General features: G+C 40.3%; 1 protein-coding gene across 3 annotated transcripts in view; it reads right to left on the bottom strand.

The window, feature by feature from the left end:
* Nucleotides 1-1,781: 1,781 nt before the first annotated feature.
* LOC134005856 (RAS guanyl-releasing protein 2-like) overlaps nt 1,782-27,317 on the bottom strand; it is a 36,435-nt gene continuing 10,899 nt past the window's right edge. The window contains exons 2-17 of one of the 3 annotated variants that reach the window (XM_062444868.1): nt 25,834-25,970; nt 25,573-25,675; nt 25,279-25,335; nt 24,854-24,985; nt 24,161-24,311; nt 23,254-23,427; nt 19,709-19,825; nt 19,011-19,292; nt 15,544-15,642; nt 13,840-13,962; nt 13,090-13,205; nt 12,827-12,968; nt 8,400-8,436; nt 5,389-5,547; nt 4,510-4,572; nt 1,782-3,365 (exon numbers count right to left, since the gene is read on the bottom strand). In XM_062444868.1, the coding sequence (XP_062300852.1) occupies nt 4,514-4,572; nt 5,389-5,547; nt 8,400-8,436; nt 12,827-12,968; nt 13,090-13,205; nt 13,840-13,962; nt 15,544-15,642; nt 19,011-19,292; nt 19,709-19,825; nt 23,254-23,427; nt 24,161-24,311; nt 24,854-24,985; nt 25,279-25,335; nt 25,573-25,675; nt 25,834-25,903 (1,821 nt within the window). In that variant the 5' untranslated portion in view covers nt 25,904-25,970 and the 3' untranslated portion in view covers nt 1,782-3,365; nt 4,510-4,513. The remainder of the gene's footprint in view (nt 3,366-4,509; nt 4,573-5,388; nt 5,548-8,399; nt 8,437-12,826; nt 12,969-13,089; nt 13,206-13,839; nt 13,963-15,543; nt 15,643-19,010; nt 19,293-19,708; nt 19,826-23,253; nt 23,428-24,160; nt 24,312-24,853; nt 24,986-25,278; nt 25,336-25,572; nt 25,676-25,833; nt 25,971-27,317) is intronic. The other 2 variants (XM_062444869.1, XM_062444871.1) reach the window with 2 other exon arrangements.

The following is a 27,317-nucleotide window of genomic DNA, read 5'->3' as shown; positions in this document are numbered from 1 at the left end:
TGCGATCAAGGTTGCAGTGTGAAAGTGCTAACAATGTGTGAGGTTATTTCCCTCCTGCCTTCATTACTATGTGATTAGCTGCCATGCTATTCAATTTCCCTCATTTCAGACTTTTCAGATCAATATCACTCAGGCTGCTGCCTAAATGGCTGTGCTGCTAGGAGAGCTTTTCTATAGCTGAATGGGAGGTATCAATCACCAGGCTAAAGGAGACGTTCAATGCTCTACTAGGCAAAGACCACACACACTTTAAGGTGCAATCTTGTACAGTATAGGCTTTGGAGAAAAAGTGATGGTGGAGAGATATAGGGACAGTAATATTTCAAAGTGGATATTACGTTGTGTGTCAGGTTTATGACATGGATCAAGCTTTTCTTTTTGTCTATCCTATATCGACCACCATCAAGGTAAAGACACAAATCTGGACATTTCAAAATTGATTTTATTGCATACAGGAACATTGCCTTGTGTGTCACCTGACAGCAAAAGGCCCTTTGTTTGCTTTCAGGCCCTGATCCTTTCTGTTTGGAGTCTGAATACTCTGATTGTGTGTATTTTGGGTGCTTCAGTATCCAAGTCAGGTTGATTAAAGATTTTTTTTAAATGGCCATCAAGGTGAATTTCTTTGTCTATTTATATGTGATGGCCCTAGTATTTCCTTGCTGGGAAAATAGACAGCTAGTGGAAATGGATGAATCATAGTTGCATAATCATGTGGTCAAAGATGGATGCCGCTATGTGTGCGACCAAGGTCGATAGGCCAAGTTATGAACACATCACTTCTGCAGTTTATCAGCTCATTGTTAGTTTCCACATGAGATCATTTAGAAGTATCATAGCACTGGATGAGATATGAGCTGGTTCAAAGGCTGTATATAGCCGGATCAATGTCCTCCCATTGAACAGGACATACAGACTGGAAGCCAGGCAGTCAGAGGCCCAGACTGACTTCATCTCTGAGAGTAATTAGATGTGGCATTGACTGCAAGGCTCATTCAGGGCTGGTTATTAATGTCTATAATAGAAGGCCAGTGGACGCTGGATCACAGTCACATGAAGGAATGCAGGAGTGTGTGGTGGCAGTTGTACAATCGATTGCAATGTCTGCATGAGTCTGTTTTAGGAGTGGATGTGGTTAGAGGTATTTTTTTGGTTTTCAGTTTTGTGTAATCAATGTGAAACTGTTTTCTGTTGTAAAGGGTGGAGCTGGGAAATGATGAAAAAGCGGTTGCATCAAGCAGTAAGAATGTGTTTTGAGCTATTCTAGTGGTATTCTAAAGGGCTATTCTGTTTTAGATGTGAAAAATGAAAAGATTTCAGCCTTACAAGTTCTCCTAAAAAGCAATATTGCCTTAGTGTTGGATGGGCCTCACCAAAATGTCAAAAATACTCATGAACAAAGAAAAACAGCTGTGAGTATTTCTGAGGAACTGAGTGGTTTGGAAAATATTTATATAACTAAAGATTTGCAGAATTGTACCAACCCAGAGAATATTTCTTCAATGAAATGTTCAAGTTAAACATGAAAATCACCTAAATTGTCGTCTTTCACATGGGATTACCAGCATTAGTGGTAATGGGTTTAAAATTTAAAGTCAAACAGACAGTATTTTTAGATCAAAGAAGCTGCTGAAAGCTGAAAATATCTCCCACTCAAGTTTAAATGAAACTAAAGAAAACATCAAGGACCAGTGTGACTGATTGGATTCCAGTAGCAGAAAGACAAGACAAAACTCTGTTTTTTTTCTGTATCATTCTTATTAGTCACAGGAATTTTTACCCAGAACACATATTAGAGTGATGCCTGCTGCATTTAATACTGGGGAATTATCTGGAGACCACAGAAACTAGCATGACATCAGTCTGAAAGATTCATTCACAGAATAACAACAAACATCCTTCGTCAAGCTGGGGGAGACACAGAAGGATCTGCAGCTATTTAGCAATTTTTACAGAAAAATAAATACCAGCAATGTCAGGAGTCTCATTCAACGACAAACCAGCAGTTAATAATATGGCACTCGAAGTCTGAATTCATCTCTCCACAGGCACAAAGCAACAGAAACATTTACTCATTTCCTCTGTCTGGAATTTCAAGACTTTATGTTTCCTAAATAAATGATAACTTAGCGTGCTACATTTAAAAAAAGAAAAGACGCCTCGGCAATGGAGACGTCTGGCCAGAGAATAGAGCCACAGAGGAAGAAGCATGCAGGATAAAAACAGCAAAATACAACTTGCATCAAAACAGATTCTCAGGGAATTTTTTTTTATATGCTGCTGTCAAATGAAAAGCCTCATTACTTCTGTTTTGGTATTATTCTTTTGATTATATTGTCTTTACTGACAGTCTCAGAACTCCAGAGCTCATTCACAAACTAATAAATATAGTTAGAACTAGCAGAGGAATCAGTTGGACGTTAACCAGTTTCCTGCTTTCTGCTGTCAACATATTTATTTGGAAAGATGAGTTCTTCATCTGGCAGCGTCTGTTATAATACATCCATGGTGGCATTTCACTGTTTCTGCTACATTCACAGTACTGCAAGAGGACAGATCATCTATCAGTGCACTGGCACAAGACAGTACTGTATACTGAAAACAACACCACAGCAATAACTATAGGACAGTAACTGATTTTCTGGTAAACATGACAAAAATATAACATTGTTCAAAGTCTATCTTAATTATAACTGTCCACACAGTCATTTCAGCTGTTTTATGAGCTGGCAGTATAGTTGCTTTTGTCATCATGCTTCAGACGGGCACCACGAAATCAACAATATTTTATCTGACATCAAAATTGGTCCTATTATCGGTCCATTGAAATGTATGAAAGACGAAAAACAAAAAAAGCAAAGCTTCTCAGATTAAGAAGACGGTAGTTTAGTCTGGGAGGAAGGTTTACATTCTTGGCAATAACAGCACCTCTTTTATGTTTTGAAGAAAATGTAGACAGCCATTCCAATCTGCAGTAAAGTGCACTCAAATTTAACTGACTTTACCATTCCACCAAGAAAATAAAATTTTGTGGATTTTTTTTGTAATATAAGATTTTACAGTAACACTCTTGGCCAACATGTCGTCAAAATGCAGATATTTCACATAAAAATCATACAAAGACATTCCATTCACATTGGTCGTCACATTCATATGAGTTAGGTGGAGTGGAGTTGCTGTTGCTGTTGCTGTTGCAGTAGCGGTATGTGTCCACTGTGTGGCAGCATGTAGGTTTCCTGGCTTGTGTTCAGTGCAATTTCTCCTCACTGTTGAGGGCTGTAAAACTGACATACTGTAGCACATTCTGTGTCTGGCTCCCGACAGTCGCTGATTTGGCTTCTTGCACACCAACTGTAGGAGGGATTCTAAAATAGAGAACTGGCCTCATCAAAATCACACTTCAGTTCAAGGCTCCTGCATGGATTGTGATGCAGTGACTAATACAGCCAGCGGTACATGTTAAGATGTTCAAGGAAAAATCCACATAAAAATACATATACACTGTGACAAAAATGTACATAAAATAGCAGAGCTTCTTTACATTCCAAGCTTTGTTGAAATTGGGAAGTTTAAAGGTGTCACATTATAAATTTGAGGAGATTATACGGTTTTGTTTCTCATCGCTTTTTCCTTGTAAAACATTGATTAGTTCTGCCTATATGAGAAAAGAACTGCTGCTTTAACTGCTCACAGGTTATATTTATATGCAGCCTGTGAAGACAGGTTGCAAGTTGTCACTGCTTTGTATTAAAGGTCACAAGCCAAAAAGGTTGGTGCATGATAACACATCGAGATATTTCCTGTGCAGCTACACTTTATTTGGATAGTCAAATTTAAAGGAATAGTTTGACATTTCGGGGGAAAGCACTTATTTGCCTTCTTGTCAACAGTAAGATGAGATGATTGATGACACTCTTACTGTAAGTGTGCATGGTAAACACGAAGCTACAGCCAACAGCTGGTTAGCTTAGCTTAGCACAAAGACTGAAAACAGGGGGAAACAGCTAGCTTGGCTTTTTGATCACAAGATAAAATCAGCTTACCAGCACCTCTTATTATAAGTTGTTTATATATACGTCAAATTTCATCTCATAATTTAGCAGATGCAACTTATCTATTTGCTGCTATACAAACTATGCTCTAATATAATGCTAACTGATGAATGTTAAAGGGGAATTACGCTGATTTTATGTGTGTAAAAGTCTGTTGATAGGGGTTGAGGAGCATTACTGTATATCTATATAAAGCTGTGTACAAGAGGGAGCTGCACAAGGCCTGATAAAGTGCCTTAGACGTTACTTCAGTAGACAATGAACTTTCTAGGACACCAGGAGTTGCTTTGGGTAAAATAAACATTATTAACTCAAGCAAACAATCTCTAAAGAACACCGACGGAGGGTAAGCACATCAAAAATGTCAATAGCAATTATAGCTGTAATACAGTGAATAGTGTCATAATAAAAGACAGGAGGATTTTTCTTTAGCAGCCAAAGTGAACATCTCTCTCACCTGGTTATAGGTGGACGTCAAACACTCCTTCCTCCACTGACTCTAAATCCTCTTCAGCAATTACTGTTAGGAACAGAGAAAGTGATTATAAGAAATGAGGCATTCAAATGTAAATGCAAACTTCTACCCAGAGTCAATGAAAGGTGTGCTTTTTTTGTAGTCTGTTTACCATGACAATTCATTTGCCTGGCAGCATCATCAGCCCATAGATCAAGCAGGTTCACACTGATATAAAACAGAGGCAGGAAGGGCAACGCTTCTGCTAATGTCTGATGAAAAAACTGTATCCGTGAGTCACTGACATGACTGTGCTAGGTCAATCACATTTCCATTGCAAATGTATCTCTATTGTTTGAGAATATCTTCCAAATGTCAGTCCTCCATACGCTTGGAGGAAGACAAAAGCATCCTTCAGAAAGTGGAGGTGTTGCAGTAGTGACATGAAGTGTTGAAAATGTGTTTTTCCCTTATTTATTTATTTATTTATTTATTAATCTTTAAGTTTCATATGTGAAATGTTAGATTCTAACTTCACCATCGAGACAATACTTTGTATAAATAAAATGAATTATACAGAAAATGTACATAACACAAACTTATTATCATTTTAATAGCAGTTGATGATGCCCTGAGAGACCTCAACATTATAGGTGTAAATTGCAGTGAGTAAATGATTGCATTCCACTCCCAAGTGTTTGTGTTAAATATGAAAGCTGAGAATAATTGCCAAAAAGAGCAACAGATGTATGTTTAAGTCTGCAGTTATTACAACTTCTAATGGGTTCTTTGCTTTTTAATCCTCAGAAAGACTTGAGATAAAACTGATTATATATCTATTGGGCCACATGAACCATCTGATTGCCTCGAGACACAACTCACCTGTGCTCTGCAGGCTAGGTGGGGTGTTGGCAGGTGGAGGGAAGCTGAAGGATCTAGCCTGGAGAGCCGGCGGCGCCTCGTGGCTGATGCTCTTGGTCCTCTTCCTGCACTCCACTGCCAGGCGGCTTCGGCAGCTCTTGTGGCAGTTCACCCCGCAGGCTGTGGCCCCAGCGTCCGTGTGGAAGGGGAGGGACGGCGGCAGGGAGAGGTGCCGAGAGAGGGGGAGACGGCGGGAGGGTCGGAGTAGAGGGAGGGAGGGAGGGTCGCCGAGAGAAAAGGCGAGATGGGAAGAAGGAGGGGGAAGGCCGGGAGCGAAAGGAAGATGGGTAATTGGGTGGAGAAACAGGGACAGGGTCAGATAGAGGGACAGGTGCAAACTGACTCATCAGGGGAAATGGGAGCACTAGTGGCGACAGGTGAGTGCTCCTACATGCCATGCAGATGCATGAACACTGGCACGCACACAAAGTGAGGCCGACTGTGCCTGAGAACAACTCTGTCAACCAGGGGGAGTCTAAGAGGAGAGGGGCCATGGATCATTGAGCAATGCAGCAAGAAAACATGCGTCAAAGAACCTGAATACACACACACACACACCTTAGCAGAGTGGTCACAGTAGCCAAAATTTCAATTGTCCACCGGTAAAGATTTTTTGTTCATGTTTGACACTTTCAACAAAGCGTTTAGCGAATTAGAATTCCATGTCATTACCACCTCTTGACAGTATAATAGGCTCATTAAAAAGACTAAACACCTCTGTTGGAAGTGTATTATTAGTTCAAGCCTCGTCCCCGTCTGTGGTCAAGTACCTAGTCGCTCATAAAATGCTGTGTTACAGGCAATTAAAAAATCTCTCTTTTAATTTTTTTTTCTTTTGGCTTGTTTCTCTGCCTTTGTTGTTCTGTAATCATTAACGTTGCAGCTACATGTCACATTACAACAGATGCTGAAATAAACAAAACAGCAACAAGAAGGGGGTTTAATCATAAAAAGACAGGGTCAAAGACAGGAGCAAGTTAAGCTTGTTATAACACTTTTTTTTGCCTTGATATTGTATCAGTAACAAAATCCATGTGTGAATCTTAGTATTGATATGTTAGAAGACTGTAATTGTGATATCACTGAAATGCCTCTCATATCATAGTCTCAACTTCTAAAAATCTACTGCCCCAAAACACGTACAACTACCCGCACGCACGTTCAGAGTTTTCAACACACTCCACTCCTGCACTGCGATGGGGTGATTCATTTCAATTTCATCCCTGCTGATCGCTCTACCTCCCTGAGTGCGGGCTAACAATGGTAATGGGGATGAATAGCTGTGGGGCTTTCTCATTGACTTCCTCTGGTCTCATTAATGCACTGGAACAAGCCAGAACACTCACAAAGTCCCAGTCCCACTTGGAGACACACATCTTCAGAGTGGGGAGTTTGAGTGGGTTGTGTGTGTGTGTGTGTGTGTGTCTGTGTCTGTGTGTGTAGAATGTACATGCATGAATCTCTTTGTGTATGTGTGTTGGCTCTCTCTCTTTTCTTTTCTTTTTTTTTTTTTTACCTCCTTGCCATTTTTCCTCCCCTTTGTCTCATAAGGAGCAATCATGTTGGCATATTTCTGTTTTAATAAAAGAGTTCAAATCGCAGCATTATGCAGAAAAGCTGTTTTACTCTTGCTTTAAGGAGAATATGTCTTGGTAATTAAGAAATTAGTCTGTGATCAGAGAGGCGTTTTTTTCTCCCCCAAACATAAGAACAGTGCTATGAGCACTGCTCGCAACAGACTGCACAACCTCAAAGGCCCCAAGGAGCATTAATTACTCTTGTTGCTATGCAACTCAAATGTTTGATGATAACTTGCAAGCTATTTAATAAGCGTTAGTTAGCCAACCTGAAAATGAACCTGAATGAATGAAGAACTGGCTAATGCTGAGAAAATGCTGAAAGTGGACATGAGAAAGTTAGTAACTGAACTGCTTGTGGTTGAAAAAGAGAATGAGGAACACGTCAATTACGTGACATCCTCTGACACACAAGACCTTTGTATACAAGCAGGTAGATCCACTTTCTCAGGCTATTTTAGGCAACATGATGCCACTTCGAGAAGACAAGATGAATGAAACTTAATGAAAGGTGCAGGGTCTCACATAGACACTCAGCTTTGTGTTGTACAAACCAATTAGTTTGCTAGGAAAACTAATTTGCTGAACAATTGACACCGCAATGAAATCGGGCCTGTAATATATTGGCCCACTTTAACTTCTCCCATTCATAAGACTAGAGCTATAATCAATCACTTCTGAAAAAGACACCAGCAGATGGAAACTCTGAAATGCAAATGCTGCAATTTGCATTTTAGATTTGACATCATTTCCAAAGTTTTTCCTTGATATCTGGAAGGAAACATATGTTGTCTAACTTATTTACAGCGCTGAACGTCTGCAGATTATCACAACTTAATTTTAGCATGAGCACAGACCAGCAGAAGTACACCCACAGGGGGGAAAAGGAGGAAGCTGAGGAGTGTGTTTTTGAAGCTAATGATCATGAGGATGAGAGGAGGACAGGACGTTTTGGATGTTGCTCGCCTGTGTGTGTGTGTGTGTGTGTGTGTGTGTGTGTGTGTGTACATTTGTGAAATGAATCAGCTTCTCCAAACACTGGTCTGCTGGGAGAAATAATAGTTGCATTGTGTGTAATGTGGTCTCAGCTGATAGACTTTATCCAACTGTTGCTGAGCAGGGCTTTGTGTGTGGACATACAGTATAAAGACTGTTATATATTTGCCATGGTATCTGTGTTGATGACATTTACTCAGTACTCCAGCACTATGGAGCTTTATCTACAGAAGGTGAATGTCTGTGTGTGTGTGTGCGTGTGTGTGCGTGTGTGTGTGTGTGTGCGTGTTTGTGTGTGTGTGATGGGTGTGAATCGATTAAAAAGAATCACTAATTCTTTGAAGCTTTACCCTTCTGAGTGGAACATCTGTGCAACATTAAAATGATTGGCTTTCTTACCTTTACACTTGTAGCCTTGCTTGTAGAAACCCCATATCTAAAAAAAAAAAAAAGAAAAGAAATTGGGTGTTAATAGGATATGTTTTCATTTCCCTGGAGGCAAGAGGGAGGTTAAAAGGTAGGTTGAATTAGAGGTTTGCAGATGCTCCTCTGTGCGTTATGGTTCATGGTGTTTCATGAATAAATCATAATTAGTGGCCAAATGCAAATAGAATAATAGCTTCTTTCACCACTTTCACTAACTTACCTTTGTCTTCATATCATTTCAGTACTGTAACCACAACATAACCATTATCTGAACACACTTAAGCTTCAAGGACTCGTGGTTTCGCATATTTCATTCTGTTAACAGTGAAATTCATGCATGCTGTTAGAATACAGGGGTTAAGTACTTAGTCAAGTTCACAAGGAACCTTAAAATGCTCTTGAATGTGAAAAGAAAAAAGATCAGAGACATGAAAATGTTTTTCAGAGCAAGACTTTACTAGGAAGCTGGTCTGCTTTTTAAACCAATATGTTCAAAGACTTAATAGAAATGTTCTCCTTCCTCTGCCTAAGAATGCCTGAAGAATGTTTTATTTGATATTATGTATGCAGTGTGGCTTACATCATTGCTATGAACCTCCACAAATTACAACTTAGAGGCTTAGAATTTGTCCATTGATAGTGAACTTTAAGTTACCTTTATCTCAGGCTGCTACTAACTTTTTTTCATTAAAAATCTGCTGATATTTTTCGCAATGACTTGTTTTGTCTATGTCAGGAAATTATGAAAAATGATCATTATAATTTCCCACAGTCTAAGGTAGTAAATTCAAATTTCTTGTTTGACCTAACTGCCACGAAACCCAAGGATATTCAATTTACTGATGAATATGACTAACGAAAGCATATAATCAGCACATCGGAGGAGTTGGAGCCACTAAATGTTTAGTAATTCTGTTTTAAAAAATGGCATACTGCATTTTATTATCATATTTTAGATTTTACTACTTAATTTGTATATCAAAGTTAAGATAAACCTAGAATTGGATGTGACATGGTGAGAACTGCTGGTATGTTCAGGAACATCTGAACCTTTAAATTACCAAATTCATATTTTTCTTCTTCATAATGTGCATTTTGTTTATCATCAAACAGCTGTGCCTGAATGCATAATCAAAGAGAAGCTTCAAAATGTCCCTTTTCCACAACTACATACAAAAAACTCTTGACAATATAATGTATTAACTATCCCAACTGATGCTCTTCAGGCTGTGGTGAACTGTGTATTGAAATGAATGGAAACCAATAACCGCCTAAAAGGAATGAAATGAATCTTTAAAGTCATGCTTTGGAAAATGGTTGGCAGTAAAGATAAAGTATACACAATTAGCAGGTAATGGGCTAAAGCACTCTGTGTCTTGATATCCTCCATTGATGCTGAGGTGCCAACTGACAGCTGGAAAAAAAAGCAAATGAATAAAAGGGGCACAATGGAACAGAAAGAGATGTAAAGTGAGAGAGAGGGAAAGAGATAGAGGGAAAGAAAGAGGGAGAGAGATGAGGTTGGTTGGATAGAGGAGGTGGAGGGGGACCGAGATCAAGCGGGACGCGGGGCGCGCACAGACAGTGGGGGGAACAATGACATGAAAGAGCTGAGCTGGAGATCACACACTGCACTGGCACATCTGAGGAGGCACAAAATATCCTGACCTCTTCACACTCACACACGCACGCGCACACACGCACACCTTGACACCACAGATGCACACGCAGACCTACACGTATGAATCTAAACACACACACACACGAACGCAGTGGGAAATCGCGAGCACAGCCAGAGGCTCTACAACAAAGAGAAGTCGGTTACGAGCAGAACATCTAAACACAACTATCATCACAGCTCTGCCTACACTGACTGACCTTTACTGCTACTGTAGACTGTAAAACACAATACGACACAAACAAGAGCTGGAGGGGGAAAAAAGCACCAACTTGCTTTGTTTCTTTGATGCTTTAGGATTTTTTCGGAAAACAATTAATCTAAAAATGATTTGGCACTCATTATTACAATATTGGATTTTTTTCTTCATTCTTTTTTCTCAGTTTGAATAGAAAAAAATAACATCTTCAAGTGTGTCAGTTCTCAAGGGTTTTTATTCTCAAGTAAAGAACTTGAACTACAAACAGCGTTGTCAAACCGAATGCCTTCTATCGTTTCCTACCAGACTTGTAACAGTGACAGCTATCACATATCATTGGGTTCCTGCTTTCCTGAACTGTTTGATATCACACCACAAGTGCAGATAGATAAAATTACTTGAAAGTGACTGAGGAAAGTTTCCATTTGCCATCTGCTCAGTTCACATTTTTGTTAGGTATCTTTGACACATCTGCTGATAGAACCTGTGAACTCACTCTACCTCCGTGTTGTAAGTCTACGAACTATTGTCGTGTTATGCTCTCAAAAAACGCCTTCTTTCAGGCCAATGAATAAATGAAGTCATGGTTTTCTTGGAAGTCAAATGAGAAGATGGAAACCACTGTCTTATCTGTACTGTACATATAGTATGTGGCTTCTGTATTGTACCAACACAGCCGGGGGGGGGGGGGGGGGGGGGGGGGGTGTCATCATCTGACAAGCTGTGTAGGCTCTACATTTGATTGTACAGCTGTTGATTGAGACTTGTACAGTGTGTGTTCCCAAATGGCTGGAATGTAAAGGGAGCTCAATTGTTGCAAACAAAGCAAACTCATTGTGCACAGAAGAAGCTAAAGGGATTAGAAACAGATTTGTTTTGTATTGGCACACCTCTCCACTGCCAAAATCTGCAACCTGGATAGACGAGGTCACCCAAACATGTCCATTTTGGACCAAGATGCTGGGTTTCATCACTCCAAAAAACAATAAATGTGCCTGATCGTGTTGCTTTGTTTTAGAACAGCTTGCACAGACAGACTGCCTTGGGCAAAAGAAAACAATTTTCCCAGTGAGAAAAAATGTAAAATACGAACTCGAACTGACCATTTTTTAGTCATGCTTTAGTCTTTGTCAGACTGTATGAACACTCTGGCAGGAATAGAGATAACAAGAGACTTCTGTGTCATTTTGATTCTATAAAGCTAGTCTGTCAAAAGCCCAAGCATTCCTTGTGGATCTTATTCTGCAATGTCTCACTTAAAAGTTCTCTGAGCCTCTAGCTACAAACGTGCTGTGTCCTCCTGCGGTGCAAAAAAACTCACATTTGCTAGTTGGTCTCCTCGCCTTCTGCATTTAATAATACTCATCTGTGTGGCATTAAATAGGATGTAAGACCAAAGGTGGCTGCGGGGCAAAACAGCAAAAGATAATGAAGATCCATGTGAGACAGTGGAGGTGAGTGAACCCTGCGGTGTTTACGGGAGGCCCTCATTTCGGCTCGTGTTAGAGACACGTACGGAGAAATGGTCTGCGGGAAAATATTGTTTTTGCACAGCAGCCAAGAGGAAAGGACAAAGCAGGCAGAAGAGGAAGTGGCTGGTGTATCTACCGCTGTCACACACAGACGTATTCAAAGGAAGAAGCACGCTGCCAGAGTCCTTATCTCTCCCTGCTCTCTATTCTGAGTTTCCCCTCATGATGGTTTTGAAAACAGCACAGCCTTCCCTGGAGAATGTGTATTTATGTCCATGAGTGTGTGTCTAAATAAGTGTTAATGAAAGCCTATACACAAACATCTATGAATCTTTTGAGGATTGCAATCTCTTTCTAGCTTACATGCAGTACATAGAGATGAATAGGTTCGGTGCGAGGGCCCCACTCCTGTTCTCATTACAGCCGAGTGCTGACTCACTGTCTGTGTCTAAATAACAGAGGGCTCCTTAGGACACTTTGGGGAATGGTAAAGGACCAGAGGACACACACACACACACACACACACACACACATACACAGTCACACAGATGTAACAGAGGAGGGTTATCATCTCACCCAATTACCTTCCTCCCATATTTCCCAGAATGCAACTTCAGCAGCATTTGGCTGTAGCTCAAAATAATTGGCATTACTCTGACCTGACAAGAAGAACCTCTGAAAGATGAGGCTATCATGCGTTGCAGTGACTTCCGAGACATTTAATGAAGTGCAGTTAGTCCGTGTGGCTACATAGCTGTAAAATAACAGGGTGAGCCCGATGACCTTTAATCTATTTTAAAAACCAATGACACGTGCCATTGACAGGGTCAGTAAAGAAATTGATGCATTTCAATGCATAAAAGCGAGCACAGCAAAGATCAATATTTGTTTAAGACCTTCATGGGGGCCTGAAAGGTTTATGATTATTTTTTTTTAAAAACATCAATAAAGAAAAAACACTTACAGTAGCTTTACATTCGGCTGTGGTTATGAGGGAAGGTATAAACACAAGCACAAAAACAAGATTATTACAAAGAGGGTGTACACTCACAAAGCCGGCGCAGTGCTCGCAGAATGTGGGCTTGACGTAGGTAGCCTCGGTGAAAGTGTGGATGAAACCCATCTTGCAGTTCAGCAGAGAGCTGGCTTTCATAAAGTAGTCTATCATCTCGTCTCTGCTGATTTGCCCGTCTCTGTGAAAGAAAGCAGAGCGAGGTGAGCTCGACACAAGAAAGACTGCAATCGCTCCGTAAATTAGCTCGGTCCATAAGCCGCACGGATTCTAAATCGGCAAATAAATCTGCAAAGGCTCACTGGTTCTTGTCCAGATCTCCAAACTTGCTGAGGTAAGGGAAGTTGTTCCTAATTGCTTCAAATTCATCACTGGAGATGTGTCCATCGCCGTCTGCGTCGAAGTTCTTGAAGACAGACTGTGAAGGTTTTAAAAGTTAGTTCCAGTATGCATTGTATTAATGAGCAGCAATATCAGTCCTGACTATAACTTAATCCAGTGGATTACTACAATCATATATATTGAGGTTTTAAAAAATTGAATATAATTATCTTGCTGTTATCAACATTAGCATCTACAAACACATCATTTGTATCCACAAAAACAATTGATTCAATGCATTTGAAATTGTATCATAATTATGGAATATAAGTCTGAATTTAAACATCTTTTTGAGCAATAAAACAAGTCATTTTTAAAGTGAGATTATGATATGAGTTGAATTGAATTAACCCTATCCCTTGCTCAGTTCAATACACTAGTAGAGTTTAAGGAAAGAAACGTATGTTGACAGAGACACTGAAATTAGGTATTATTGAAAAAAAGGAGTTTTCAAGTGATCTTCTCAGTACTTGCAATTGTGGTGTAAGATTACTACATGTCTGAACAATTTAGCCAGAAAGCCCAGAGTGCTTTGCAGTTATCATGTCAAGATGGTGGTGGAGAGGATAACAACAGATAATTCACCCTTAGACTTCCAGTGCCATTACATTGGACCCCACAGGTTACAATTATCACTGAGAGAAGGGGAGTGTGGGGGCTGATGAACTCACCTCCACCATCTTCTCTATGTGATTTTTGATGATGGTCGGGTCAGCGTTGGGCTTCACCGACACGGCCCACTCGTCGATCATGGTGGGCTTGGGGTCAGGTGCGGGGGCGGGGCTGGAGTTCTGCTGCAGACGATGAAAAAAACCAAAGACCATGATGAGATCAATATCAAGCCAGGGAGGCAGAAGCTGTCCTCTCACAAACACAAAAAAGAAAAAAACATAGGGCTGCTGTACTGAGCAGCAGTGAAAGGTTACTAAAGTGGGTTTAAATGTCATGAGAGAATGAAAACAAAGATTTTCAATATGTATTTCTACATAACACTCAAGATAAGAGTTGTAATAGAATCTATATATAGGATTGGGTAATTATGCAATGTGAAGGGGTTAATCTGATATGTAAATAAGTTCAAATCTAGAGGATTCATTGTTTCATACATAAACACAGTTTAGGACCCTTCTGGTGTGTTCAGGTAACAATAGCCCACTGAATATAATAAAAACATATTTTGATATTATTCTTTTTTTTAATTGCCTATTTAAAAAAAAAATCTGTTGGATTGTGGGTCAAATTTGACACTGTAATGATTATGGGATGTTTATGCAAAGAAAAAATGACAACAAAAAACAAAAATAGTAGTTTGATGATAGTAAAATCATATATTAACAACAATAATCATAGTAATAGTCAAATAATATTGTGTAATAACATTAAAATTGTAGTTTCATGCCAGGAAAGGGTGCTGACCTCAATTCCAGTGTAGAGTGGCACAGACCAACCCCCCTCCATCCCCACCCCCAAATACACACATACACACACATACATGCCTCCTGTCCTCCAGCCGCATAGCTGCATATATGCTGCGGCTTTCTGACACTGCATTTCTCGTATCTTACCACACACTTGGTACAGTGTACACACACAAACACACACATAGACACTGACACAGACACGCAGACACACAAACATTGAGCTAGGTCATTTCAGGGGACATAACATAAGCTTACATTCATTTCGTAGAAACCCCTAACCCTAACCATAAGTTTAACCTAAACCTAAACTTAACCACTGACCCAAATATCAGCTGAATTGAGGACACGACTGGACACACATACACACACACAAACACACACACACGCATGCACACATACGTACATAGTTCCTGTTCTCCAGCGGTATAACATTATATAGGCTATATAAGCGAATATAGGCTAGTACAGCATGCAAACATACACACACACACACACACACACACACACACACACACACACACACACACACACACACACACACACACACACACACACACACACACACATACACACACCACTTGCCGAAGATGACATTTGTTGCGTGACTGACCAAAATAAAGTTTTGTCTTTGGAATTAAAGCTCATATTTTAAAGACCTTTCACCTTTTGTGATAGGAAACTATAACACAACAGATGTAACAATAACTGCTCATTTTGATGTATAAGAATACAAACAAGTTATTTCAGGAATGATCTTGTTCATCATTAGTCTCTCATGGTCTTATAATGTATTTGCATTTTCTGTTCATCATAAGCAATAAAATACATAAACTGTGCCTATTTTAAACTAAAAGCAATTTGTACATTGTAAGTCCATTATATCAAGGCAGGATAGATGGGAGTGCATCACTACCAAACATGAGATATTGAAGAACAGCTCAGTACAAAACCCACAGTGAAGATCTGCGCGCTGCTCACCGCTGGCTTGCGAGGTTCCCGCTGAAGAGACATCTGGTAGATCTCCTCCTCTGTGTGGTACTGGTCCAGCGATACCTGTGCAGGACAGGACACATGGAGCCACTGTGAGTGAGGTAGTGGATTTGTGCATATACCCTCCACTATAATCCAAGTAGATCACCAGTGTATGGTATATATACAGTATATATCAGTGAAATATCACTGGTATAGTGTAATCAGTGGTTTCACACCCTCCAAAAATGAGTACATGGATTGAATATAGGCGAGCTTGTGAGAAGTTCTATTTAAATCTATAGCCTTGGTTGTCAATGACACAATCTACAGAGTCTCAATGTTTACTAAAAGTGTGTGTAACAAATTCACAAGAGAACTTCACTGTACTTTGTATAGTACTTTGTATAATATACTATCTTAATCCAAAACAGCTGTTAAGTTCTCCCCCAAAATTTGACCAGCTATTATTAACATACAACAAAATGTAAAAAAGAGGACCTTTGAGCTTAGATCATTGTATTGCACAGGCTATTCCCAAAGGTCAACAATGCACACTTTCATGCACAGATACAATGATGCTGTATTGTTTACTATAAATGGAAAGAGGAGGGTCAATGTTGAGCTGTTGTGTTTAGTCAGATATCCTGTTTAGACAGTGTCTCTCAATTCCCAACATTCATCTTCACCACGAAATAAATACACTCCTGTGCAGCTTTCAGCCAATAGCAGCGTTTATTGGTCACAGTCCAACTGCAAATACTACTGATATATATGCAAAGCAACCAGTGTCCATGTGTGGATGCTTTTATCACCATGTATTTGTCTTTCCACACATAGCTCACTCACAATAATGTATAAAGGGAGTTTTTCAAATGTAATATTTCAGTGCTACAAGCACCACCGATTAAATTCCATTCCTCTGATTGTATTAGGGTGTCAACAGAAATCTGACATAGATATATTACGTAACCCTACCAGCAGGGAGAGAGAGAGAGAGAGAGAGAGAGAGAAACTATTTGCATGACCAGATACCAGAGAAGCTAAGTAAGAAAACTGATGAGACTTTGACTTCCTACACCTTTATATTTCACACAAAGGCCTTTTGACACTGTTTATTCTAATAACTGTTAAGTTGAAGCACCTTCTGCATTACAGAAGCCATTGTGGTAACAGGTAAGGGAGCAGTATCTATTTTTGTTCCAGTTAACACATGGCAGTCACATGTTATTACCCCCTGCATCCATTGTTGGCCTTAAAGTTATTTTCCTCAGAGCGATTCTCTTACCGTAATTGTGTTTCCTGGGTTTTATTGAGTTCAAGTGGTAAGTGCGGAAGGAAAAAGGGTTTTCTTCTCGTTAGGCCCTATGATTTAGTGGCGCTTGTAGTATTTCTGGACAAAGGTTAACTGTAAATTGTTCACCACATTTAGGCCAATATAAAAAAACTCCCTTGTTTGAAAGGCTGATGAATGTGACTCAGATAGGAGTGAGACTGTATTTTAAACTAGTGTGGTTTGCTTACTTTTTCTCTCCACGCAGGCATGCCTTCCCTTTTTTTCCCCCTTTTTTTTTTCTTTTGAAGGATGTATTGACTTTCTTTCCTTCTCTAAGTCTCAAGCTAGATCAACTCCAATAAGCACTGGCATAAGATAATTAGGTATTGAGTCTGTCCAGCAAACTTTCCTGGTGCCCCTCAGCTCCAAAAGCTGTCAAATTGTTTTCTTTTATTTTCACAGAAAAAAAGCGAAAGCCAGCTGCAATCTGACATGAACACCTGCAGCAGGATTGAGTAATTGATCTCTTGGGATTTGTTTAAACTAAGAAAGCTCTCCTTCTCAAATTCAGGAAACTCTTATCTGCATCTGTGGAAAAAAATACCGTCACACACACATACACACATGCAGGAGTTTAGTGTGACGTACCAAAGCAGTAAAGTGTAGACAGCAACAAAGCTAAGATCAGTCTCACTCAGTATTCCCAGTTTGAGGCAAAACCTCCCACTTAATATAAGATGGGGGATCATCCTGTGATCTGCCACACAATATCCTGATTTATCTAAGCTGTATTAAACTTCTCAAAATGTAAAATTCTCACTGAAAATATGAATAGTGTCATTTCTTTAATACCAGTGATATGATTTACCAAATTATGCCTTTCCCTACTTTTGAATCTAAGTCAAAATACAGTGTTTTTTGCATCTAGTTTAAATTTCATAGCATCATTTTTCCAATGCAAGCTGAATGCATGTCATTTTTCAATTACATGTTTCGGTAGGGATTATTTCCTGCTGGGGACTTCAGGAGTGTATTGGCAGGAGTGTAATTGGAATAGACAGAGTAATATTTTGTTAGCTCAGAAGGAAGATTTATCATTTTTAAAAGTAAAAAAGATAGTGGATAGTAAAGTGATCTATTTAGGACATTACAGTAAATGTGTTTCCTGAGAACATATTTTAAAAGAACATACTGATTGTGCCAGGCTGAGATGTTCAGTCAGGTCATTCCAAAGCCAAGGCGCCCTGACAGTAAAAGCCCTTTAGTCTTTAATTAAGATACAGGAACAGACAGGAGGTTGCATTGTGGGTTAGCAATTTAAAGATCAGTGAAGTTCAATGAAGAGACGTTTAAATAGAGGTTATATGGTCCTGACTTCTACTCCTAGAAACAAGCATGAATCTAAAACTTCTAACTTGTAACACAGTGTTATACTAGTCATCCAAAGATAAAGTAAACAGGCACATTGTTTATTCCTCTGTGTTTCTGTAAGGTCAGCGTGCATTCCAGTTGATGACAGTCTGTTGTTATATGTTGCAATAAACCAGTTAAGATACCATTCCACAAAAGTTTCAATTCAAAAGCTTAGGGTGTCACACACATATCAGCCTGCAGCACAGCAACACTAGACAGATGTATCATGTGTGATTGATCACACCATATTGCACTTTAATTATATCCCTCACGCTGACTGTGTTTGGATTCTTTCCTTCACTTTATAATATCAACTGATGACAGGTAAAATATGTTCTAATGCAGTTGGAGTTACTTGTATTTCACTTTTCCTTATTCCTTTCTTCATTCCTGTCCATATCGTTTAAGATATTTGAATGTTGCGTACAGTCTCTGGCCTATGTCTGCACATACATTTTGTTCCAGCTGGCCACTGCACAGTTTGTCAGACCACTAGCCAATCAGATCACAGCAGAACAAAGTCTGTTTATCAAACAGGCTGCCTGTTAGACTGGCTGGACACAAAGTGTTTGTCCTTCTGAAAGTTTTTCCGCCTACTTCATTGCCGTCCGGGTGGTTAATGGACGCTTCTGTTGCAACAAACTCACCGCACCTGTACCACGACCTGATTTTGCCAAGTACAAGCTGTTCTTTGTAGGGGCATTTTTAATTCAAGTCATCATCTAGGCCACTACATACAAACATCCTGTCTCTTTGCACTCACTGTAAGCAGGTTGAGCAGGTCTGTATTGGCGTCAACACTGGGCGGTGTGGTCTGGATCAGAGCCAGCTCTTGAAGGATGGCGTACAGCTGCTGGGTCTTAGCCAGGTTGACCCGCGTCTTCTCTTTGTCGGCCCAGTCCGGCAGCGCGACGTGCACGGCTATCAGGTCCTTCAGGTGCACGCCGAGGATGGGGAACCGAAAGCCGGAGCACTCCGAGAAGCGCTTGCGGTATTGGATGTAATTGCCGCATGATGTCACCAGTTCGATGAGGCTGTTAAAAACCTGCAGGTCGATTGGGTTAAATGAATGGAGATAAAAATTAATTTAAAGAGGAAAGAGACAATAGAGAGATGAGATTTGGCAGGAAACAGGAAGCCTGTTTCAAAAGAGATTGGTGTAGACAAATCAAAAGACAATTTGCAAAACTTTTTTTCCAGATGGACTTACATAACCGACGAGACTGTAACTCCCCCAACTTTTCAGTCATATGGCTCAAATTCATAGTTCTAAACAGCTACTGTGTAGGAGTAATTGGCACAGATAAGGAGCTTACACAGATGAGATGTGGATTACTGAATCAAAACTCAATACCACTTGTCGGCTAAAGTGCATTGGCGTGACTGTTTGAGTTAGTCTGCTTGTGTTTGGTTGCGGATGCCAGAAATAGATGGGTGAGAGGATGGCAGCAGCTACTGCACCTTGTTGGTCTCTGCGCTGATGTGGGACTGCGTGTCTTTGAGACGAGAGATGGAGCTGTTGCTGAGGCCGCCCACCACCGCCATCAGTGTGTTGAAGTTCTGCAACTGCAGCAGCTTCTGTGGATGGAGAAGGAGGAAATATTAGGAGTGAGGGTGAAAGAGGAGAAGGTGTATGCGTATGTGTTCGACGCTGCCAGAAAATATTTTAAGGAGAGATCGAGAGTGAAAGGGTGGCGTAGGTTAAAAAAAAATTCATGAGGAGTCAGAAAGATGCAGGAAACCAAAATAAAAGCTTTAGATAGAAAAGCCAGAGATTTTTTTTGCAGTAGGTAGGAGTATTCCGCAGCCTTGCACTAAATCAGTTTACCTGAGCATACAAAGATTTTCCTGTTGCAACCTGTTTGTGTCAAAGTTAAGCTAACTCTTTGTGAATGGCACTCTGCAGGGCTTCACGCTGCCCTTCAGCCAGCGTGGCATCTCTCTGGAAATCAATGGGTTCGCAGCTGTGTGGGAGAGCTGCCAGAGGGGATCATTTGATTCAGCTAAAACACCCTTCGGAATCAATTGCCAAAAGCAGTGTGGAAGGCAGCCCATGGTTCGCAGGGCAGGTTCAGCTAAACTGCACGTGCACGGGGCCAGCAGCGTTGGCCTGGGAAAGGTTTCGTTGTCAATGCGCCAGGTCTTTCTACTGGGTGTAGAATAAATGCTGTGTGTGTGATAGGGGTGGAAGGGCTCGAATTCATTCTCTTGTCAACCGACCGTTATTACACAGCCGATTGGCACTGTGTTGGCTATTTATGGCCACAGACACAAACACAAAAACATACTGTGAAATGGATTGGAAATGAGCTTTTAAATGGGGAACAAAGGGACATTTTGCATTTTAATTTCTTGCAGCTAAGAAAAAAACAACTAATGACCATTCTGTTGTAATGCGCTTCAAATAGGATGCTGAAATGGGACACCACCGATGCACCCCGAGAGAAGCTCTGGGAAATGTCAAATATGTCAAGGCTACCTTGTGTGCTGCTTCTGAATACATCTGAAATCGGCTTGAACACAATATTTGTCCCTGCGTGTGCCTGAGCCGTGTTACATAGCCGAGTGCCAAAGTGTGAGGCATTTCGAATTGGAAGGAAATTAACAGAGGAATTTCCAGGAGGCATGGTCTGTCCCTAATGTATCTGCCAGGATGCTCACCCATTCTGCATGAATAACACAGATCAAAATGGCTTCTGGATACTTCATTCATAGCCTCTAAATATTGATTATCATAATGTGGACACACTTATCTTTCAAGCAATAATAATACGCTGAAGGTAGTAGAGAGAGATGGAAGTAATGTTCATAATGCTTATTTTTTTGCCATGCTAAAACAGATAAAGTATTTACCTTTTTACAACCCACTGATCTAACGCTGCCAGTATAGGAGATGCTATCAACTAAGCATCAACTGCTCTCTTTTGCGTGACAGATAATAAGTTGTAAGCTGATATATGTGGCCGTGCTATTTAGGCAGGTATTAAATGGGTAAATCTAAGCAGTTGAACTCTGCATGCATGCTTTTATTAATCAGAGATTGCCTTCCAGCTCTATATGTGCAGTATTTTAATAAAAAAAATCATTTGAAAAATGCAAGGAAGACAGAGAGATACTGTATTTGCAGAGGAGAATAAAGGAAGGAGGAGGGTTAGTGTTATGGTTAAGGGAGGGGGTAATTCGTAGGCTATCTGCAGGTTAACTGTCATAGTTGTTTGTCCCACATGAGAAGGCTGGTTTGTCTTCAACTCTACACTGCTATAGCTTTACTGAACACTTGAAAAAGTCAAAGTGTTCAATAGGAGGGAGGGTGAAACATTTAGGAGAGCTATGCTGATCTATTCTGACAAGAGCCCTGCTGAGGCGTTGGAGCATTTGGTGTATTCTGACTGTGTGAGGTGAAGAAACCTGCCGGGGACCCTGCTAAATAAATGATGATCAACTGAAGTTTATCTTGCAGATGAAGAGAAGGATGAATTAATTGAATATTGCTGTAGACTGAGGCATTGCAACAAGTAATGAGGATGCAGTAACAGAACGCTGCAGGCTATCGGGATGAAAATTCTTCATCTGCACTTTCTATGGTCGACTGATCCTCCCTTCGCACAGCGGAGGAGAGAGAATTGTCACATTGAGGGAGAAGCTAGCCCCTCTGGCAGACCCCAGCAAATGATAACATCAAGCTGAAATGATATCAATTACAGTGAAGCCCAGGGCGCAATTTAAAAGGATGTTTCTGTAATGAAAGGAGGACAGTCTCTAGACATGTGGTCAGAGAACCGTATAAGGCAGTGAGCAGGCGGGTTTTGTTTGGGAATTGGCGGGGGAACACCAGATTAAGTTAAGATCAGGATTAGAGCCCTCTTGACCCGCAGATGACCGGAGATGATTTCAGTGGATGTGTGCACAAATGATGGGATGCATCGAAAACAAATATCCTTCTTTGCTCATTCACTATTAACCTTGTGCTGCATTGGACAAAATGTTTGTTTAAATACGCAGGTGGGAAATTTGTTTCAAAAACAAATTTCCCAACCGTCTCCTAAAGAGGAACAAGTGTGTACTCCATAAAGAGAAAGCTAGGCTCCCTAGTGATGACTAATCCTACAGGGAGATTTATTTTCTTTTACTGTCTGCACCATCTGACACAACTTCTGGATAATGATTCAGAGCTCCCTAGAATAACTTTTCATGGTCCATGTTGCCCAAAATGCACCATAGTTGGTTTGTTTCCCTCCATCCTTTTGTTCTTCTCTGTACCAGATACTGTTTAATATGCAGCTGTGACTCATGCCACCTGCAGAAGCTCCCTACTGACTCCTCTATCGTGATGCATCACTGAATTCTTTAGCGTCAACAGGCAGTGCATATATGTACAATGAATAAATGACACCCTCTGTCTTCATTTGCAGCAAAGAGCTCATTCTCTTTTGAGAATTATTACATTTAATTGTCTAATTATGAAGACTTAGCTTTGCAAATATAGACTTTCATTATGTCAAATAGCTTCACATGCTCCTTCATTGGTTGAGAACATTTAATAACTCCGTAGGGCCATAAAAAAACATTGGATAACGCCAAAAATGCATCATCACCAAAGATTTGTGTTGATTCCTGGAGATGCGAGGTTGTCCCCTGACAGCAGCATTATCTTAAAGAGTTCTCAGTAGGCATCTTAACATGTTAATACCACCAAGTCCTTTTTAAATTCAATTCACATTTTCTTACAATTTGTGCCACTTGATAGGAAATGATTGCTGAGAGTGTGCAAGTCATCAACACTCCACTGTGACTTCCCCCCTTTCTCCACATTTAATCGATAATTCTCTTTTCTATGACTTTCTCTCCTGTTTCTTTTCTGACCCCAGGCAATCATCTCCCATCAGTGTGCTTCTTCATTCAACTTAAAACCCCACCACAACACCCCCCCCCCCCCCCCCCCAACTACACCGCTCTGTCTTAGAAACCTTTGCAGTAAACAGCCTTAATGGGCCCAGCAGACAGACCTGTGCCACTCTGATGAAGTGGGCGACGACGGCGGCTCTCTGCGGGGCGGTGGGCTTGCTGAGCACCATAAGTTGGATCCACTGGGAGACACTGTTGAAGAGCGTGATGAATCGCTCCAGGATGGGGTTATCCACTGTGCAGCCATGCATCACAAAGCTGTGGTAGTCCTGAAACTACAGGCAGGAAAGGGTGTGGACACATTTTTATCTCATTTGTTAAAGATGAAAAGTTCAACATACTTGCATACCTGTGTGTTTATCAGTCCTCAGAAATGGGGCTGTTTACTTTGAACTGACTGATTTAACTGATTTCAATGCTGTTAAATCAGTCGCAACATCATTTTATCATTAAAGGAGCACGCCCCTGACTTATATGCCTGACTAAAAAACAAAAGATTTCTGGCTCCACAGCTTGTTTTTTTTCATGTTCTTTTAAAAAAAAATTCTCTTGTATGTCCCCCAAAATGGAATGCCCCTTTAGCATATCATCAATCAGAAAAAATGACTTATTTTCACCTAGTCTTAATGCAGAAATCTGTCATTACTGCTTCAGGACCAGTAGGCTAGATGCTCTATTTCTATTAAAGATGTTTATCTTGTTTTATATTGAGCCAGATTCTGTTGAGATGAAGAACCAAGAAAAGACCAAGACCAATCACGACCATTGCCCCCATCTTTCCACCAACACATCACATTTGAATAAATTATCTAAAGAATGTACTATTTAAATCACAACACCCAGTCATAGCCTTTGTTTCCCTAAATAACTTTAAAAGAGCAAAATGTTTCCTGACAACAAATATAATTACTGCCAGTAAAAGTCCATTTTAACCACTATTGCTTAGCAACAACAATAAGCCTCCAGCATGTAAACATTAAATTCAGCACCCGCTGCAGTCAGACTGACCAGGATCTTGCAGAAGGATTTGTACTCCAGGTAGGTCAGGTGTTCTGCCAGTTCACAGGAGTCCAGGTGGTCGAATAGCAGAGACATTTTCCTCTTTTTGGACACAGATGGGACACGCTGGGTCACCTGCCGCTTCCATTTATATGATGGCCTGAAAGGGATGATAAAGCAGAGAAAAGACTGAATATTTTATCCACAGTTTTCTCTTCTTGGACCTTTTGGAACACTTTCATAATACATTACAAGGATCAGCTTTAAAAGCACTGAGAGTGGTGTTGGATATCCAGGCAACATTACACTGAAATGTGGCATTACAGAATTTCCACTATAATAGTCTTAACATTTTGGAGGCAAACCTCAACCATCCTACTTAAATTCTGTCTATGTTGCTTCCGCAGAAGAGACTCGACTTAATTTCTTGAAGGGCATTCCTGCATTCTCAAACATTCAGCTGCAGCAAATCACAAAGTTGCTCCACAACAGCTTCTCCTTATGGACCAGTAAAGGGGAAGTTGAGGTCACAGAGAGATGGCTTTTATGGGAAAAAGAGAAGTCAGTGACCCTGCATAGCACAGCTCAGCAATGTCTGAGAAATGGAAATGGAAGGGCACGCTGACAAAAAACACCCACAGACAAAGGCATTCATTCACGCTGTCAACAACAAACACAGCGTTCGGCAGCCAATTCACTTACACACTGTCAATGTCAATGAGCTGACTCTGCCTCTCATTGCCCTCAGTAGTCAAGAGGTCTTTAAGGTCTTTGATTTGGTCCGCCAGCTCAGGGCTCAGATTGAACTCCGCTGGAAACTCTGAGATCCAGTACCTGGAGAGCAGAAAAAATGGATAAAAATGGAGAAATGAGCGAAAGGAAGCCAAGAATAGGGATCTAATACATGTATTTATATCTACCAAGTAACATAACTGTTGCTAACACCTCACTTAAGATGGTTCACTTATTAAGTTGTTAACATGATGTGATAAAGTCACATTTCCCCATAGCACTGTTTCTGTATGACATATAGTTAGTGTCAATATTCAACTCGAAACCCAAAAACCCATGAATCAAGTACATCAGACCAAAGTTCAGGGGTAGGAGAATGAATAATGGTTTCTTACTTGACAAGGTGGCATATTATTGTTCGGCGCTCAGCAGTGCAGCTCTCCTCTTTAGATCTGATCCAAAAGTCAAGGTGCAACCTTCCTTTGTCTAGACTCTCATTAAGATTTGACAATTTTAAGAGAACTGTTTAAGATGACTGTTCGTAGTCATGGTCCTTTCCCAACAGAAAACCCTACAATATGATCTAAATTGACTTTGATTGCATTAAAATAGCATGAAAAGAGACACAGACACAGCAGAATAATACATTATACATCTCTGAGGTTGCAGAAAACAAAGGTGAAGGATACTTCAGCACCAGCTTCTTAGCCATGTCAATTGAAGGGATGTACCAAGGGTGCATCATGAGAAACATGCGGACCAAGGACGCATCCTTCAAAGTGCCTTTCTCATCTGAAATGGAAAAATAAGATGTCAGTCATCATGAGGAAGCTGTAACATGCCCGTGCAAGCCTTACCTGCTACCAATTAGTGTGTATCTATAACACAACAGTCTATACTCCCCAAAACTCATAAATGAATAATGTTATGTTATATCTAAAATGACAAACCGAAGGCTTGGATGCATGCTTCCACCAGCTCATCCACTGTGGCTGACTGCTCCGATAATATAGACTCCATCGTTTCTTCCTCTCTGTTGCTCTCCTCTCTTTTCCCACTCTCTCTGGTTTGTGTCTCGTGCCTCTCACTACACACGGGAGAAAAATAGAAGAAAGCAAATAAGAGACTAATTATGAAGCAGAATGGGGGGGGGGGGGGGGGGGGGTGGACAGAGCGAGAGAGAAAATGCAATCTGCAGCCGGCGTTGCTGCATGTTTGAAATAGTTGTGTGGTCAGTTATTTTGCATCCTGACTGTGAGTGAGAGATAAAAAAGTGACTGGTTACACAAGATTCAGGATTGGCATGATGATATGTTGATGTTATCTGGTGTATTTAATTTCTGCCTGTCAATGTCTGGCTGATACATTGGTTTCAAGGTGTCAATCTGAAATTTGAATTTAATTGGTGTGGCTTTCAGTGGAGAGTTTAAATGTCCTTTTAATGTGTAAAATGCTGAGACTGCATTCTTGTTATGTTAGGTGAATTGTAGAGCAGAGGATTGTTTGACATATGGCTTTTTTTTTTGACACAGCAGTGTTAAAAGTTACAAATGATGTGACCATGGAATATTTAAACAAAAACAGAGTCCAGTCCAGTTTTTGGTCAGCACAAAAAAAAAAGCCCTGCGTAGCCATGACTACATTTAGAACCACAATTGTACAATTTTCCGGTATGTCAAACTTTCATCAGAATTTATGCTTTTTTTTCATACTTGTATTTTACGAAATTTCATGAGAAAAAATACTCAACCACACTTGTTTGACAGTTGCTGATTAAGATTTTACAAAATAAAATGTGATGCTTTGCCATTGGTTAAACAAACCAACAGCATATAGATATAGTTAAATTAGCTCAAGGAGTATTTCTACATTGTAATACAGATTTGATATTTCTTATACTTATGGAAATAGTCACAAATAAATACCATCTATAATATCCACTGGCCGTAGTTTCAATTAAAATGATAGCATCGTCTGCATTGACTGTCATTTTTCTGTAATGACTGAGCTCTAATTTATGTTTACACATCCATACTTGGCTGTGAACTCTGCCCTCATTATACAGGCATAGTTACATGGTTGCATGCGTGCAAACGTAGCATACAGATAAAGTCATTTTCATGACAGAATTGAACAGAATGTAGACAATGCAACACGCTTTGCCCTCAATGTGGCTTGTTTAAAAAAACTGATAGAAAGCCACAGGGCCAATCAACAGGAAACCACAATTTATTATCTCCTTGTGACTTGCTCTGGTGTAGTCTGCGCATGAAATAATACAAAGAATGTCAGCAAATATTTGGACATGCATGATGATATTTGGTTCAGTCAACTGGACTATTTTGTTCTTGAAAAAAAAAATGTTCTGGTTCTTGGTGATTGAGGAGGTCCTTGTAGCAGGGAACCATGGCAACAACAGCTTAATGTCCAGTCC

Source organism: Scomber scombrus, chromosome 23, assembly GCF_963691925.1.
Source record: "Scomber scombrus chromosome 23, fScoSco1.1, whole genome shotgun sequence".
NCBI classification, from domain to species: domain Eukaryota; kingdom Metazoa; phylum Chordata; class Actinopteri; order Scombriformes; family Scombridae; genus Scomber; species Scomber scombrus.
The sequence above is the reverse complement of the archived record's forward strand: the minus strand, read 5'-3'. Positions and strand labels throughout refer to the sequence as shown.